The sequence below is a fragment of the Aedes albopictus genome, chromosome 2 (assembly GCF_035046485.1).
Source record: "Aedes albopictus strain Foshan chromosome 2, AalbF5, whole genome shotgun sequence".
NCBI lineage: Eukaryota > Metazoa > Arthropoda > Insecta > Diptera > Culicidae > Aedes > Aedes albopictus.
The window spans coordinates 488,448,258-488,464,949 of NC_085137.1; the positions used below are offsets into that span (position 1 = coordinate 488,448,258).

The window sequence follows — 16,692 nt, forward strand, 5'->3', positions numbered from 1 at the left end:
CCTACAGTGATTTTCACTGGGTTTTCTTTAGAGATTCTTCCCAAGATTCATTCAAATATCCTTTTAAGGATTGTTTCCGGCGTTCCTTAAGCGATTTCTCCAGGGATTCCTTCATTGATTTCTCCTCCAGGTGATCCTTTCGGGACTCCTTTCGGTATTCTTTCAGATATTATTCCCGAGATTCATAAAGGAAACCCTCCTGATATAATTTCAAGTGTTTCTCCCTATATTCCTTCAGAGATTCCTTTCGGGATTTCTTTATTGAATTTTCCCGAGATTCTGTAATGGTTTTTCGGCATTTTTCGTGGGATTCCTTGAACGATTTTCCCCGGGAGGGGTTCGTTCACGGATTATTCTCGAGATTGCGTCAGGGATTTCTTCCTAGGTTTTCTGCCGGGATTTTTCCAGGAATTTCTCCCGGGATTCCTTGATGAGTTCCTCCGAGGATTCTTTTAGGAATTCCTCCCGATATAACTTGAGAGATTCCTCCCAGAATGCATTCATTGATTCTTTCTGAGATTTCTTCATTGATATTCTCAGATGTATTGATATTCACCAGATATTTTTCAAGGATTGTTCCCGGGAAATCTTCAGGAATTCTTTCAGATATTTCTCCCGGTATTACTTCAGGAACTCCTTTCGAGATTCTTTCATGGATAACTCCAAGATTTATTTTCTGCCGGGATTCCTTCTGAGATACCTTCAACATTTTTTGTGTTTTCCCCGGAACTCTTTCATGGACTTCTCCAGAGCTTTCTTCGTGGATTCTTACAGATTCCTTGCCGGGATTCCTTCAGAGATTCCTTTATAATTTTTTCTGTGTTTTCTCTAGGAATTCTTACAGGGACTCCTCCCGAGCTTCCTTCGTGGATTCCTTCCGAAATTCATTGAGGAGGATTATTTAATTGATTCTTCCAAGGATTCATTTAGGGATTCCTCCGGAGATTCTTTCGGTTTTTTTACCCCAAAAATTATCCCCGGGAATTATTCATTGATATCTCCCGAGATTCCTTTAGAGATTTCTCCCGGGGTTCCTTCCGGCATTCTTACCGGTATTTTTTTTTTTCGAAATTCAATTAGGTATTCCATTCGGGATTTCTCCTCAATTTTTTCAAAATAAAAATTTTAAAGATTTTTTTCAGGAAATCCAGAGATTCTTTTAATGATTTCTCCAGAAATCATTTTGAGATTCCTCCAGGGACCCCTTCATTGATGCTTCTCGGGATTCCTTCCTATATTTCTCTGGGGATTCCTTCAGGGATTCCTCCAGGATTTATCTTGAGTTTCAGTCAGGATTCTTTTATGGATTGCGCCCGGTACTCCTTCAAGGGTTTCTGTCGAGATTCTTCTTAGCTGCTAAAATTGCACTTCGAACATAAGTGGAGTGTCTTGTGTCTTAAGGGATAGGTGATATTGTAATCATGGTAAAGAATCGAATTTTGCACAACTATTTATTTAATCAATTTGTTTTAAGGAAAAGAAGATGTCAGAATGGGAAACAAGGAAGTAATTTAGACTACATTCTTAAAGCTTCGCAGTTTCGTTAATTTTGTTATATGACCTAAAGTTGCAACCTTAATGCGACGAATATTACACGTTTTATCGGGCTCTCTCTCTCTCTCACTTCAAAATAAGCAGATTTTTTTTTCTCTTCTGCTTTTGTGTGCATTCGGTTAAAAGCTTTCGTACCATGCGTGAAAATAATTTTTACAGTTCTCGTCAAGAGTTTTCCTTTTCCCTGTTCTCCTCTATGATCGGCGATGGCGTTATATGGGTAATTTCCGCAAACACAAACACTACTAGTATAGGGAACCAGCTGGATATATATGGGTCCGAGTCAGTTTCTTCAGGGATGTGTAACGTATTTGTATGGTTAGAGATTCGGTTAAAAATTCATATAAAAAATTGTTTCCCTGACTCGGATATCACATATACAAATATATAAAGTGTTTCCTGTGTCGTAGTAGTAGCCATAGTTTGCTTGTTGAATTAAATCCTATGCTTACACGTTTAGAAAATAAACACAAGGTGCTATAGTTTCCTTTCATTAAAATAAAAAATCGGATATGTACAAAAGTGGATGAAGATTACTTGTTCTATATAGGAGGGATCTAACTGTTTGGGGGACTAGAACAGTATAAAATAAATAAATAAATAGTTGAAGGATTCAAAAGACGAAAGTAACGACTTAGCTAGAACGTAGCTGATAGTGATAGTTGACAGGATTAGAAAGTGGTCAACAGTTCCTCCTGGATGCTGTTGGATCGGAGCAACTGACGAGGAGATTGACCACCGAGGTTGGAGATAGTCTCCGACTTGGTGGCCTCGTTCGTTTTCATCGAATGGTAGTATTCGGAGAAGTCCTGTGAAGATGACAAAAATTAGTGGGAGACAACAACAAATTGACGTGAAATGGTTGAAAAGTGGATGGTATACTATGACAAACACCTGATAAAGGCCACTCATGAAAACGTACCTTCAGACGGCTACCGGGGAAGATCGCACGCTCGCGCTTCTTGATCATGAAGTCGGTATGTACAAGCCATCTGTGTTCGAAGCATTCTTCCACCGACGGACGTTTCCTATAATAGATCAACAAAATCGATATAGTTTCTCGGTATCTCGTAGAGAAACACTAATCTTACGTTGGCGCACGCTTGAAGATCAACATCAGGAACCGGGTGGCCTCCTGGGTGACCTCCTTGAAGAGATATTCAAACCTGTAGCGCACGAAGGTAATGTTGGCACGGGTTTCGGCTTCATCTCCTCCTCGGAACGGACTCGTTGCCGACAGGAACAGGTACGCCAAACAGCCAACGTTCCAGATGTCGGTCTGTGGATAGGCGGCCTCGCCGTTCAGCACTTCAGGAGCTGGAAAAAGAGAAAACATCTCGGTAATTCAAAGTCACTGCTACCACTTGAAATCACTTACAAGTAAAGTCCAACCAGCTCAGACTTGGAACAGACGATCCCAATTTAGACACGGGTTGCGCCGCTCCAAAATCGACCAATTTCACCTGCACCTGTCGTACCGAAGACATAACAATATTGTCAGGCTGAAGATCTAAATGAGCGATTCCGCGCCAATGCAGATATTGCAGACCGTCCAAAATCTGGTTGATGATCGTGGCCACAATTTGTTCGGAGTACTCTGATCGGCTACTCAGATAAGTTAGAACGTCGGCGCCCTGTAGTTTCTCCATTACCAAGGCAGCGATAGATGTGTTTTTAGGTTTGAAGGCAGCCAACAGGCTAGCAATACGTTCGTGTCTCAGTGTGCGAAGCATCTCAAATTCACGCTCCGTTGCTTCCGCAATGCGTTCATCTCCCAGTTCAGAGATTTTCGCGACAACGATCTTATCTGTGGCCTTTTCCAGTCCCTTAACTACTATCGAGTACCGACCACGCGAGATCTCCGACATGAAGCTGAACTTTTCGTTGTAGTTGCCCTCAACGGACCACTTCAGTGGAGTCTTCTCGTAGCTATAATCCAGACGTCCGGAACGTTCTTCAGGTGCCACGTGTTGACCAGACTCAGTCAGCTGCTGTAACTGTTTCATAGCTCGAGTAATCTGAATCTTGGGAGCTCCTACCTCCAGAGTATGGATCAACTTCGTACCAACGCCACGGTCACTCCAGCCGACTCGATTGTAGGCCGCCAGTCTGAACTGATAAGCCGTAGTAGGTGTTAGGCTGTGGACCAGGTAGAACTCGTGATCGATGTTGCTCGCCACATCCACCCAATCGAGCTTTCCATGCTGCTTCATTTCCAAGCTGTAACAAATAACCTGCGAGTTTCCGTCATGGCGAGGCTGTCTCCACCGCAGCAATACTTCAGTATCGCTTACAGCAACTGCATCCGGACAATCCGGAGCATCTGGGATAATAGCGATCACTACCCGGCAGCGAGACGTTGTCTTTGCTATTCTATTGCTAGCAACGGCCTTGTAGATACCGCAGTCGTTATGCGACGCCGGGTGGAACTGGATTACCGAGCGACCATCAACGTCATCCAATACCTTGATGCGGTTGCTATCGGTAACGACCATATCGTTGCGGAACCACGTAACCGATGGTTTCGGATCACCGACCGCGTAGCAAACGATCTGGTTAGGTTCACCTTCCCGAATAGCGATCGTTTGGGGCTTCTCGCGGAAGAACGGTGGCTGACCTTCCCGCTTAACTTCTATCATAGCTTCAGCCTCGGCATACGAACCAAGGCGCGTTCCAACTTCCGTACGGAGGCGACGACTAATCGTTACGCTGTCATCCGTTCCGTAGCGGCTGATTCGGCTTCGGCGTTCATCGTCGATTTCTTCATCCATGATGTCAGTGAAACGACGACGCTCGCGGATGATCGGCAACTGTAAAACAAAAAGATAGATCCATCATTGGAAGGTATTGTTATCCTTAATCTACGTTTTACTTACGCTTCCATCGTAGTTACTCTCGCTGAGCAAGCTTGGCGATCGGTGCTTGGCAATCTTCATGTATTCACGCAGACGGCAGGGGAAAGTGGTGTCACGTAGCTGCAGCAAGTATGTGTCCGGTCCGTACTGGTAGTGGCTTTCGGATTTGAAAGACGCCGTCTCGTAATCCGGGTGGTTGTCCTTGGAGACGTATTCGTCCCACTTCCTACGCTTGTGCGGGATATCGTCGACGGCCACTGGTGGTGGGGTGCCTTCCGGAGTGAAAATGATTCCAGGTGGATACACCATCTTCGAAGGATGATCGAAGCAGCTCATCAATGGACGACGGCGGTACCAGGTACGGCACGAAGCGTTGGTGTACCAATCTCTGTAGTGATAATAGTACCGACGAAGACGATCCGTGCCGATTTGGTACTCATCAAAGCTACGTTTGTAGATGATATCGAACCAGGAGTGGTTCAGTGCGTCCTTGATAGTCATGCGATGTTCGTCTTCGTAGACCAGCAATCTTGTGATGAAATCGCGAGCCTCCGAAGAAATGAACTCCCATACAGTACCAACAAAGCTCCATTTACCATCACGCACCTTAGTCAGAGTTTCGCGATCATTTCTACCCATGAACGGACTAATACCACCCAACAGAATGTAGGTAATGATACCAACACTCCACATATCCTGCCCAAGACCAACACCGCGACGATTGATCACTTCCGGAGCAACAAATTCTGGCATTCCGTAGTCCAGCGTGTACAATTTATCGTCTTCAATTCGACGGGACAAACCAAAGTCACAAATCTTCAAGTTATCGCTACCAGGATAAGCAATTAGCAGATCCTTAATTGTCAATCCCATATGACCAATTCCTCGAGTGTGCATGTGCTCCAACCCCAATAGTATCTGATACACATAGATGGCGACTTGGCGTTCGGTGTAGTAGTCGTGCATCAACAGATTATCCCTAACTAACTCGCCACCCGAAGCCAGCTCAATGATCAACGTCAACGACTTGTTGATGTCATATGCGTCGTGCAGACGGATCAACTTCCTATGATTCAGGACATTCATAATGTCCACCTCGTTGAACATGAACGGTCTCAAATCTGGACTGCCATACATGATCTTAGCGGCGAAATTGCGACCATTGGAACGTTCCGTGGCGTGATACGTGATACCCTGCGTACCTCTTCCAATCTCATCACCAATATCGTAGTAGTCTTCATAGACCTTGTTCCTTGCTCGGACGTACGGAGTTCTGTGATGGGCGTTGTAAACGTAGTCTTCTTCGTTGTCCTCGACGTGAACCATAACCGACGAACTGACCGACCCAATAGCATTGCGTACGCTGATCGAGTACAGACCTTCGTCCTTTTTGATCGCGTCAGTGATCAACAGAACCCACGTGTCCGGTTCGTAGAAGATCATCTGGAAGAGAGAGAATGTTAATGAGAGTTGGTCAAACTTTCAACGCTCTCGCATACCCACATACCTTAAGGCGTGATGATTCCGTGATCGGTTGCCAGTCCTTGTACCATTTCACATCCGGGAAGGGTACGCCGGCAATCTTGGCTTCGACGCGGCCCGAACGGCGACCCATAATGAATACCTCTTCCGGGCGCTGCAGGAATCGTGGGAATTCACCGAGCTCGAGGCAGACGCGTTGCCGTACGGAGCCGTGCTCGTTGGTAGCCACGGCTTCGTACACGCCAACGTCCCGCTCGCTCATGCGGTTGATGAACAGCGTAGCCTGGCCGTTTCTGGTATAACTGAAACAATAACGACCGCCGGCTTCGATCTTCTGATCGTTGAAGTAGTAGGTCATTGTTGGCTTCGGATAACCATACACAAACCAGAACAGGCTGACGTTGTGATTCTTGGTACCGTATTGGACGGGGAACTCTTGACGGAGGAACTCCGGTGGGATACCAGAAGCTCGGTCACGATGCGAGGGACGTTCTACGTCGAAGTTGCGTGGGAAAAGCGGGGAAACGCCCGGACGGTAATCACGCCCTGGTCCAAAATATGGATAAAACACTGGAGGCTCAGACTCCAGTTTCTGTCTATATGTTTGAACATATGGGCTGGGTTCGCTAGCGCCGTACTTGTTCTCGACTCGGATACGGAACTTATAATCACGGAAGGGTTCCAAATCGCGTATTTCACATGAGCAGCTACGAATTCCAGAACGGTATGTGTACCAGTCGCCATCGGGAAGCTGGACCATTTCGACCTGGTAAGTTACAGGCTCACGTGGAACGGTAGTCATGGAGGGTTTCCAAGACAAAGTCAAGCGGCGGTCGGACAACTTAGAGATAATCGGCCTGTCCATGAGAGGATACGGGCTGGTATGAATGAAGCTCTTATCTTTGGTCTTTCCAAAGCGACGTCTTGGACAAGCATCGAGAGGTTCGAAGCGTAGATTAACATGGGCCAATACTTCAGCCAAATTATTGCTGATCTTGCAAGTGTAACGTCCAAGATCTTCCTCCTGGACATCGTCGATAATCAAACGAGCAAGACCGTTGATGTCGGCTTCAATACGGTATTTTTCGCTCGGCACCAGACGGTGGCCATCGCGGATCCATTCCACAGTTGGCAATGGGTATCCATCTACGCATGCCGTAAACTTGGCCTTCATGCCTTCAAGTACTGTCATGTCTACTGGTTTCTTCATGAAGTAAGCAGGAGTTGGTTCATCGCCCTTCGTTAGTTGAGAAACGACATCCAACTTGGCTTCAACGGTGCTCGTTCCTTCGCGATTGGTAGCAGTGCATGAGTACAATCCAGTGTCTGATTCGACGCATTCCTTAATGTACAGACAGCAATGTTCACCTTCGTACTTCATCTTGTAGCGATCGCTCGGATAGATGGGAGTTTCGTTCTTGTACCACTGTACGGTTGGACGAGGTGTGCCGACCAATTTTGCTGGGAATTTCGCTTCCAACCCTGGTAGCTGCTGAATATCTGGGAAACGGTAGACAAAGTTCGGCTTCTGGAACATTTTACGGACAATAGCGGACGCCTTGGTTTCGGTTTCTCCTAACGGGTTAGCCATCAGACAGGCATATTCACCGGAATCTGAAACTTCAGCGGGAGTTATGGTGAGACCGACTGTTTTGCCATCACAAGTGACAGTAACACGTCCAGTTGGCTGCAGTGGTTCACCGTCTTTAGTCCAGATCACTTCCGGTGCAGGGTTTCCGATGAATCGAGCCCTGAACGTCAGTTCCTTGCCCTCGTCTGCGGTGATGTCACGGATACCTCCCAAGAAGCTAGGAGGCTCTTCTCCCATAGACGTATCCGTAACAGGAAGAACTGTAACTTTTCCAGTGCATGATGTATCACCGTTTTCATTAGAGGCAACTACTTGATAATCTCCGCAATCGGTTCCGATAGACTTTTCAACTGTAAGAGTAGAGCACCCTTCACCTTCTTCGGTGATTTTGAAACGATCGCCAGTGATCTGTGTTCCATTGTGCAACCAATTGATGGCAGGGGCAGGGTATCCAACTACCTTGACGTTCATTTTCAGAGGGTAACCCTCCACAATGCTCATGTCCTGCAACTCGTTGACGAATTGTGGCTTTCTCGATTTTGGAATAACCTCCGCAATAGAGGCCGATGTAGCCTTTCCAACTTCATTCACCACCTCACAGGTATAAATACCGGCATCTTCAGGAGTGGCACGATCAATAATAAATCCAACAATACCGTCGGGTTCGTTGATGAAGTTGATAGCCTTGGTCTGATGCACAGGCAATCCATCCTTAAACCATCTAACTTCAGGCATGGGGAAGCCTGCAATTTTAGCTTCCACATGCAGCGTTTCGCCAACAGCAACCTTATGGTCTTGCAACGGACGAATGAACACCGGGTAACGCTGTTTGGCTGTTGACGTAGAATCACCGTTAAATATAACTTCAACACTTAATGTAAACAAACTTACGTGTAACTGCAACGCAAGACTGCGTAGAAACTTCACCGGTCTTGTTTGTCAGAACAAGCTTGTAGCAGCCACTGTCCCCTGGATCAACCTTATCGATGATCAATCGGCAGCGTCCATCATGGCCGTGGGTGATCTTAATGCTGCAAAGTGAGTTAGCTGAGATACTACGTTCTCCGATTACAATGGATTCAACTTACTGCTCATTAGGCGTAATCTCGTGGCCATCTTTGTACCAGGTCATCTTCGGCAGTGGGCTACCGTCAACGATACAAGCCAACTCCAACCGGTCATCCTCTTCCAAATCCATACCCCTCTCGAGTCCCTTACCAAACACCGGTTGTTCGTTCTTGACCAAAATCATGAACTTGGCTTCCGTCTCACCACCGATGCACGAAGCCACACAAGAGTACTAAAATAAAGTAAATTGAGTATTGGCATTTATTACAAGAACTTATCAGTACTAACATCCCCTTGCCATTCCGGACCGAAATGGCTGATGAACAGCTCGCTCGTAACTTCGGTGTCGCCGGAAGTAACTACCTTAACCTTCGGTTCGTTAGTTTCTTCGTCGATTTCCTCCAAGTTCAAGGGGGTTCCGTTGCGCAACCACTGAATAGTTGGACGTGGAACAGCCGAAACTTCCACCTTGTTGTAGACATCGCCCCAGTCATGCACGTGCATGCTGTCTGGTTCCTTGGTGAAGGTTGGTTTCGTCACTGGAAAATTATTGGGGGATTATTTTCAAGGAACTCTCATCGAGTATTCAAATCTACTTACTGTGCACGTTCAACTTGGCGCTGGCTACTGTTTCGCCAAAGGTGTTGGAAGCTGTAATGGTGTACGTTCCATGTTCGGCAAGAGCGCACGATTCGACCAACAGGGTGTAGATTTCCTTTTCGACGTCGGCAATAACGTCACAGTTGTCGACGTTGCACAGGTTGATACCATCCTTAGTCCAGACAACCTTCGGTTTCGGGTTGGCTTTAATCAGCACTTGGAAGACACCTTGCGTGAACGGCTCCACCGTGATGTCGTGGAAGTTCTCAATTTCTGGCTTCAACAGCACATCCAACCGGCAGTTGGACTCGTTGATGTCGTACTTGTTCTTCGCACGGAATGTGTAATTGCCAGTGTCGTAGTGACGAGCTTCCGCGATGTACAGAGTGTACGTGATTTCCTTGAGGTTGTACTCCAACTCCTTGATTTCGGTCTTCATTTCCACGAAGTTGTCGGCATGCACTTCGGTGCCATCCTGAATCCAAGTGATCTCCGGCTCGGGGTCAGCGGTGAGGGTTACGCTCAGAGTGACTTGTTCATTCTTATGAACACTGAGGCTCTCTAAGCCCTTCTGGAATTTGGGACGGCGATACTCCTTGCATGCTGGAAGGATTCCGTAAGGATGTAGGCAAAAAAGAAAAAAAATGCTACAATGGATACTTACGAATAACGGTAAGATTGCAGGGCAGAGACTTTTCTCCGATGCGGTTCTTGACCACGGCCTTCCATTCGCCGGCATCAGCTTCCTTGACGTCGAGGTTCTCGATCTTGTAGAGAGTCTGCAAAACGATAGCACATCAGCAAAGGTGCAAATTTACCAAATCATCATCAATACTCACGCCAGAGTCAGTAATACGGATACGCTCACTAGCTTTCACTTCCTCTCCGTTGTGTACCCAGGCGACGGTTGGTCTCGGGATACCGTCGGCTTCGACCATCCACGTCAGTGGCAGGGAATCGAACGTAGTGACATCAGCAATGTCGGTCATAAGAATTTCCGGCGACGCTAGATTGTGAAATGTGGAAGTTAGACGACAGGCTTCTACACTGTTCACGGTCGTTAGTTGGAAACTTAAGTAGATATTTACACTGTTTAGAGACACTATTTACAGTTTTTTTTTTGGTTCTTGGAAACAGGTAAGTGGTAGCTAGCCACTACGATACGTGCGGTCTATAGATACTTATGCTACAGATTAGCCTGACCTAGAAGATGACTGCCTTGGACGCGAAGTATCACTGGCTCCTTTTTGCAAGCAGTTGAAGCAGAAACTGCTTTCTTAAACCTATAATTTGAGATTTTTTGTTTGTTTTTGGGACCTGGTAAATCAGTATTTACAGAGGACAGAAGAGTTTCCGAATAGGCGAACTTACCAATCCGCATTTTGATGGGTTTGCCGCAGAAAGAAAGCATCATGTAGGCCGATTGGATTAGCTGAGCTTTATCCGCCTTAAGCGTTAGTCACATTTTGTACAGTTCAGAGGTAGCATGCGTAGCCGATTTGGTGACGAGTTGTCGAAAAGTGTACATCTGAGTGTTGTTTCAAAGGAGTGAAAATGTGCGTGCAAATGTAGTAAAGGTTGATATAGATTGTTCTGAGATAGTGATAGGTGAGTGACATTTTGGGCTTTAAAGTACTACCTTCTGGTTGCATGGGTTGTTGGGCTTCAGATTCTGTTGATTTCTTTGACTTCACAGCAGCTTCTTCTGCGACTGCTTCGTCTTTCAAAAGAGCCTTTTTAGACTTTTCATTGGCTGCACTTTCTTCCATGGCTGATTTTTTAATAGAAATTTCTTCTACTGATTCTTTTCTTAGCTGCTTGGCTTTGAGAGATTCGGATGAATCTTCACTGAGAATTGGTTCTTTCGATGCGTCGGTTGTTTCATTTTCCGCTGTATCTTTCAACAAGGCTTTTCTTGGAGAGTCAATGTCTTTTGATTCCATAGATTTTCCTTCAGAAATTTTTGCATTTTCTATATCTGCTTTCTCCAACTTCTTTCTAGTGTTGCCAGCATCCTCCGATGGAACGTCTTCCGTTTTTATTGGCATTCTACCGACAGGATGGCATTCCTCTGCATCTACTTTATCTAGCACTTTTGCTTGCTTGCCCTTCTCGCTTTGAAGGTCGGTTGTGTCTATTGCCTCACTTTCAGAAGCTTTGTGTTCTTCTGCATCTATCTTCTCAAGCATTCTTCCTGCCTTGGGAGTATTTGTATCACCGCCTATTTGAACGCAATATTCGTCGCCTTCCATTTTGTTTTCCGTTCTGTCAAGCCTCTCCATCAACTTCGCTTTCTCAGAGTCTGCAGCTAAATCGTCTTTAAAGTGCACCTTTTTACCTTTCTCTGCATCACGTTGTTCAGCGTCCTCCTTCTGCAATGCTTTTGATATCTCTGCTTGGTTTGCTTCTGCAGAGACTCCGTTCACCTGCATTCGTTGGGCTAGCTCAGGTTCTTCAGTGCCCAGTCTGCTGGATTGCCGCGAGAACGAAACTTCATCATCCGAGGTAGTTGCCGAAGTGATTGAAACTCCCCGGGAAAACTTTCCAGAACTTGAAGAGAAGGCTTCGTTGTCCGATTCTTGCTCTTCGATAATCAGCCTAGTGCCGGAAGACTCATTCACCGTCAGGTTATGATACTTAGCTGTGTCCTCCGGAGATTGGAAGGTTATACTGTCTATTTCTTCCACATGCAGGGCAGAAGCGTGCGGTTTGTTTGGGTAGATAATTCGTTGAGGAGTTTCCAGAGGAGATCCGCTGTCTTCTTCGAATATGATTGTAGTGGCACGCATTTGATGAACTGAGTGCGATTCTTCGGGTCCTGTTCAGAGAGTGTGCATGAGAGTGTATGTTGCTGGGATGGTGAATGGTGTACCAAGGTGCAATATTTGGATAGATCTGGGATTCTAGGGATAGTTTGGAGGAAATGTGGAAAGGATTCGCTTGTGCTGGTGCTCATGGCAAGGTGACTCAAATGGGATGATGGAAGTACGTCAAAATTACCTGTAACGATGGCAGCATGACTCTCTTCGGTGTGTACTGAGATCATGATCGTTTCTCCGTTCTGACCGATTGTGGTACATTCGCTGAACATGCGGTGTGCTTCGGCATTCTCACTGGGGCTTGCTACAAGGGCCTCTATCGGAGCGCCGAATCACGCAGGATTGTTGTGTGGGATTGGACGTATTTTGACACGGACACAACACCACAAAACAATACGAAACCAAAGATCGGTCATATGTGTATGTGTGTGTGTAGATGTGAATGCGCATGTCGATGTTGATGAGTATGTGTAAGAAATGTGTATAAACAAGTATTAATCACAGGGTTTATCACAAAATTGACTTAACGCTAAAATATAGGACTTTATGTACAAGAAAGAACGAAGTTCTTGCATCAAACAACCCGGTGGAGATCACTTCGGTGTCAAATTCGCTACGAGGGTCTAACCAAAATCAAACGGGACTTCTATAATACAGTGATAGGTGCCAGGACAATATTTAGTCAAGTTTCGTTTACCCTGGGTACAAGGCATCGTTAACATTGAAATGAAGTCATCCGCTGACGTGTCCAGTTTTTCTGCAAGGGAGAACTCAATCTCCCGAACCGGTACGGGAACTGGCAAGTATGCCTCTTTTTGGGCTACCCTAACATCTGTAGCAAGCTCTCGCACTTCCATAACAGTGATTGTCTCCTCACGGATGATGCTACTCCCTTGCAATTCATTCATAGGAGTTCCTTCTGCAACTTCTTGTTCGATGCTCACCGTATTGGTCTCCAACACTTCTGCATTCTGAAACTCCTGGCCTGTCTGATCAACGTATATCGCTAGATAACAATAACATTTAGCTATTTATTGCAACAAAGAATCTGCATTAAATGAAGAGTACGCTCTGCACCAAAATCAATTCCATACATTGCGTCAAACTTCAAAATGGCACATATAATGGTGTTATTGACAAAACACGACCTTCGCTTGTCAACACATATCGAAAAACACATAGTCGCTTCCAAACTAGGTAGCGATTGCATGTCAGATTAAAAATAAATCTAAACTCTAGAACATATATAGGAAACCTGCACTCAAAACCTAAATACTTACTCTGGACAACGACCCGAGATTTGCTGGATATGGTTCCCATAGAGTTCACCGCTCGGACCTCGTAGTCTCCCGAATCGGCACCACGCACCATCGTCAACGACAGCGTATAGTTTTCCACCCGCTGTGAGTCGCGCTTGATCGTCAACCGCGCGTCTGTCTGCACCGGTTGTCCGTTCTTGTACCAGGTAATCTCCGGCTCGGGCTCAGCGTAGATTTCAACCTCCAGAGTCAGAGTGGTGTTTTCGTCGACCTCCGTATCCACCAACGGCTTACGAACCTTGGGTGTACACTGAACAGTAGTCTTAGCGCTACTTTCATCCGAGCCGTATACATTGGTGAAAACGGCTTTGTAAACGCCCTGAAGTTCGGCCTTGGCTTCCTTCATAATCAGTTTGTAATACAGTCCCTCTTCGACTGTCTTGAACTCGTTTCGCGACTCGGTAATCTCGATATCATCGATGTACCATTGGACCTTTGGTCTCGGGAAACCATCAGTTTTTAAACTCATTACAATATTGCTGTCCCCTTCCTTGCAGGTGATTGACGTCAGCTTTTCACGAACCATCGCTTGGCAGTTCACATTGACCTGCGAACGTTGCGTAATGGTACCGTAGTCGTTGATGATATCGGCCGCGTAACGTGCCGTATCGTCACGATTCGCCGCGTGGATCTTCAGTGTGAAGCGACCATCATCCTCGATCATTATGATACGCTTACCATCAGCGACAATCTCTTTGCCGTCTTTGTACCACCGTACGATCGGAGCAGGATTACCTTCAGCCTTGACAAACAGTTCGATGTCCTCCTTCTCGTTGACAATCGTTTCTTCTGGAAGCCCGTATGTGCAGCGTGGAGGAGCATTGACGGTGAATTCCCAGAACTCCGTTGCCTGGCTAATCTCATTGGTAGCGATAATCTGCAGAATAAGTTAGTCATATACGTTAAGGTTTGTTCTGTAGGCATTACCAGTGAATCTAAAACTTACCGAATAGTTGCCAGCGTCCTCGGCCGCCGTAGGGGTGTACTTGATGATGTGGTAGTTTTCGGCCGTCAAGAACTTGATGCGTTCATTTTCCTTGAACTCTTTGCCGTTCTTGTAGTAGCGGACGGTAGCCTCCGGAACTGCGTTCACCTCGATCGACATTTTGAAATTTTCGCCGACCATGGCCGAGGTGTCGTGCGGCTTGACAATGGTTGGTGGATACTTGACAACGAGGTTGATAAAGGTCGAATCTTCGCCAAGATGATTCTGTGCAACGATGGAGTAGGCACCGGCGTCCGAAGGTTGCACATCCATGATGACCAGCGTTACGGATTCGGCGTCCTCATAGAGGAACTTGAAGCGACCATGTGGTTCGATTATGGCACCCTCGTGACGCCATACGAGCTCTGGCTTTGGATAGCCGTGGACTTTCATCTCGAGCATTGCTTTACCGCCAATTCGAGCCAGTGCATCCTTCGATGTAACTTCAAGGTGCGGCTTGGTTGGCTCCTGTTGCAGTTGGTTGACTTGTCCCTGAACTGTCAGTTCAGCACTACACTGGATATTGCCGGAAGCGGTTGCGGCAACACAAGTGTAGAGTCCAGCATCTTCTGGTTTCACGTGCTGGAAGACAAGAGCCAACGAATCAGAATCATCAGCCATTAGCACCTTGAATCGCTCCTCAGGATCGAAGGGTACACCGTTCTTTTTCCAGACGAATTTATTCTTATCTGCATCGAGAGTGTCCAGCTCGTTGAATATCTCTTTCTGATCCGATACCAATAGTTGTGCCTGGGTTTTGGTGCTGCCGAATTTGTTGTAGGCTGTGCACGAGTAGACACCACAGTCGCCCTTGTGTACTTCGGGTATAATCAACTCGTAGTATCCGCTGTCTTCACGCTCGCGGACGACCTTCATACGCTTGTCGGTGTCTAAGATCTCACGGTCGTCCTTGCAGCTGAAATGATAAATTGAAACCGTGCGTCAATTAGGGATGTGTTCCAAATGGTTAATTACTTACAATCGAATCTTTGGCTTGGGATCGCCCCTGACTTTGACCATGAAAGTCAGATAAGTCTTTTCGATGACCTCTGTGTCCTTCAGACTCACACTGAACACCGGCGAGTTGGTTTCGGAAAGCGCCTTTCTCTGCTCTGGGGTCACTAGATAAGGAAAATACTCGAATTGTTAGTTCAAACTTGTTTTCTTGCCATACAATCTACTCACGTTTTTCGACAATCAGCTGGGCAGTACAGGAGGCATTCTCCGTACCGTTGATGGCCCGAGCCGTGTAGGTACCGCTGTCTTCCTCGCGACAGTGCTGAATCTCCAGAACATGCGTAAGATCACCGGCTTCCTTAATGATGACGCGATCGGCTAGCTTGTCATCTAACGGTTTGTTATCCTTGAGCCATTGGACGGTCGATTCCTCGTCGATTTGGCACGAAAACTTCGCATTTTCACCGGCTGTTCGTCAACAGAGGGCATCGATTATTTCCGAATCATTACACGATTGTTTTGTAAGTGGGTGTTGACAAGTATTATTGGAGAGTCAGGTCAGTGGAAAGGATTGTTGAAGGTTTTTGCTGGTGACAACGTCTCGGTTGCCTTTTTGGTGGTGCTTCTTCGAGGTTGTTTGTGAACTGAAGGTGTTTTTAATTATCCAAAGCTTTCTTAGATACAGACTCGGACGAACACTTACGGAAAATTATTTACTTTGACAAGTTGAAGCGGACTCTAGAAGCTAGTTTTAAAAGAGAGATAGATACCTACAAAAGCTTTGTATGAATTCGTTTAATTTGGACATTGATTTGAAGCGGACAATGGACTTCAAGAAGCCTGTTTGAAGCGTGACGTGATTCTACGACATGTTATGAGTGTACTGTTGTCGTTTACCGGCTGGTATTGAACTCTGTCTTGTGTCATCAGGATGGAAATGTTTCAAAATACAAAATGTTTCACTTCCATATGGTCGTCTGTTCTGCTCTGTTTATAAATGTCTACAACTACAACTGGAACAACAACTTACGCTCGACGCTCAGGCCGTGAATTGCCTTCAAAAAGTGGGGCCTTATGTTGGTAGGCACCCGTAGTTTCTCGGTATGGGTAGTCGACATCTTCTCTTCGTGCTTGACCTCGAAATCGGCTAGTTCCTCGAGTTGCGCTAAACATCCGGACGACAGGTCATAGACAGAGGAAATTATCGGAGGTGGTGGAGGTTCAAGAAGGAACCAGATTAGTATTACTTTTGGAATTCGGCAAACAATGAACGATAAATATGCGAAACTATGATGAAAGAGCATTCGATTAGACAGGGCAAACATTACCAATTTGGACAATTGTTAAAAATACTTTTCGGATATGGCAAGTTGCGAAATAACAAAAGGGTATGATCGTTTGAGCCAAACTGCAAATGAAAAAAGAATTTCTACAAACGTACGACGAATACAGATACGTATAG

The 16,692-nt window shown here is 46.0% G+C and overlaps 1 protein-coding gene across 6 annotated transcripts in view; it reads right to left on the reverse strand.

The window, feature by feature from the left end:
- Positions 1-1,434: 1,434 nt before the first annotated feature.
- Positions 1,435-16,692, reverse strand: part of LOC109623145 (obscurin) — a 191,007-nt gene continuing 175,749 nt past the window's right edge. For 4 of the 6 annotated variants that reach the window (XM_029870611.2, XM_029870613.2, XM_029870614.2 and 1 more), the window contains 19 exons: positions 16,261-16,395; positions 15,459-15,698; positions 15,253-15,394; positions 14,235-15,189; positions 13,250-14,165; positions 12,151-12,285; positions 10,790-11,968; positions 9,990-10,156; positions 9,815-9,929; positions 9,151-9,753; positions 8,839-9,089; positions 8,571-8,782; positions 8,374-8,513; positions 5,917-8,315; positions 4,431-5,852; positions 2,933-4,364; positions 2,646-2,871; positions 2,477-2,582; positions 1,435-2,363 (listed from right to left, as the gene is read on the reverse strand). In XM_029870611.2, coding sequence (XP_029726471.2) covers positions 2,226-2,363; positions 2,477-2,582; positions 2,646-2,871; positions 2,933-4,364; positions 4,431-5,852; positions 5,917-8,315; positions 8,374-8,513; positions 8,571-8,782; positions 8,839-9,089; positions 9,151-9,753; positions 9,815-9,929; positions 9,990-10,156; positions 10,790-11,968; positions 12,151-12,285; positions 13,250-14,165; positions 14,235-15,189; positions 15,253-15,394; positions 15,459-15,698; positions 16,261-16,395 — 10,913 coding nt within the window. In that variant the 3' untranslated portion in view covers positions 1,435-2,225. The remainder of the gene's footprint in view (positions 2,364-2,476; positions 2,583-2,645; positions 2,872-2,932; positions 4,365-4,430; positions 5,853-5,916; positions 8,316-8,373; positions 8,514-8,570; positions 8,783-8,838; positions 9,090-9,150; positions 9,754-9,814; positions 9,930-9,989; positions 10,157-10,789; positions 11,969-12,150; positions 12,286-13,249; positions 14,166-14,234; positions 15,190-15,252; positions 15,395-15,458; positions 15,699-16,260; positions 16,396-16,692) is intronic. The other 2 variants (XM_029870612.2, XM_020077630.3) reach the window with 2 other exon arrangements.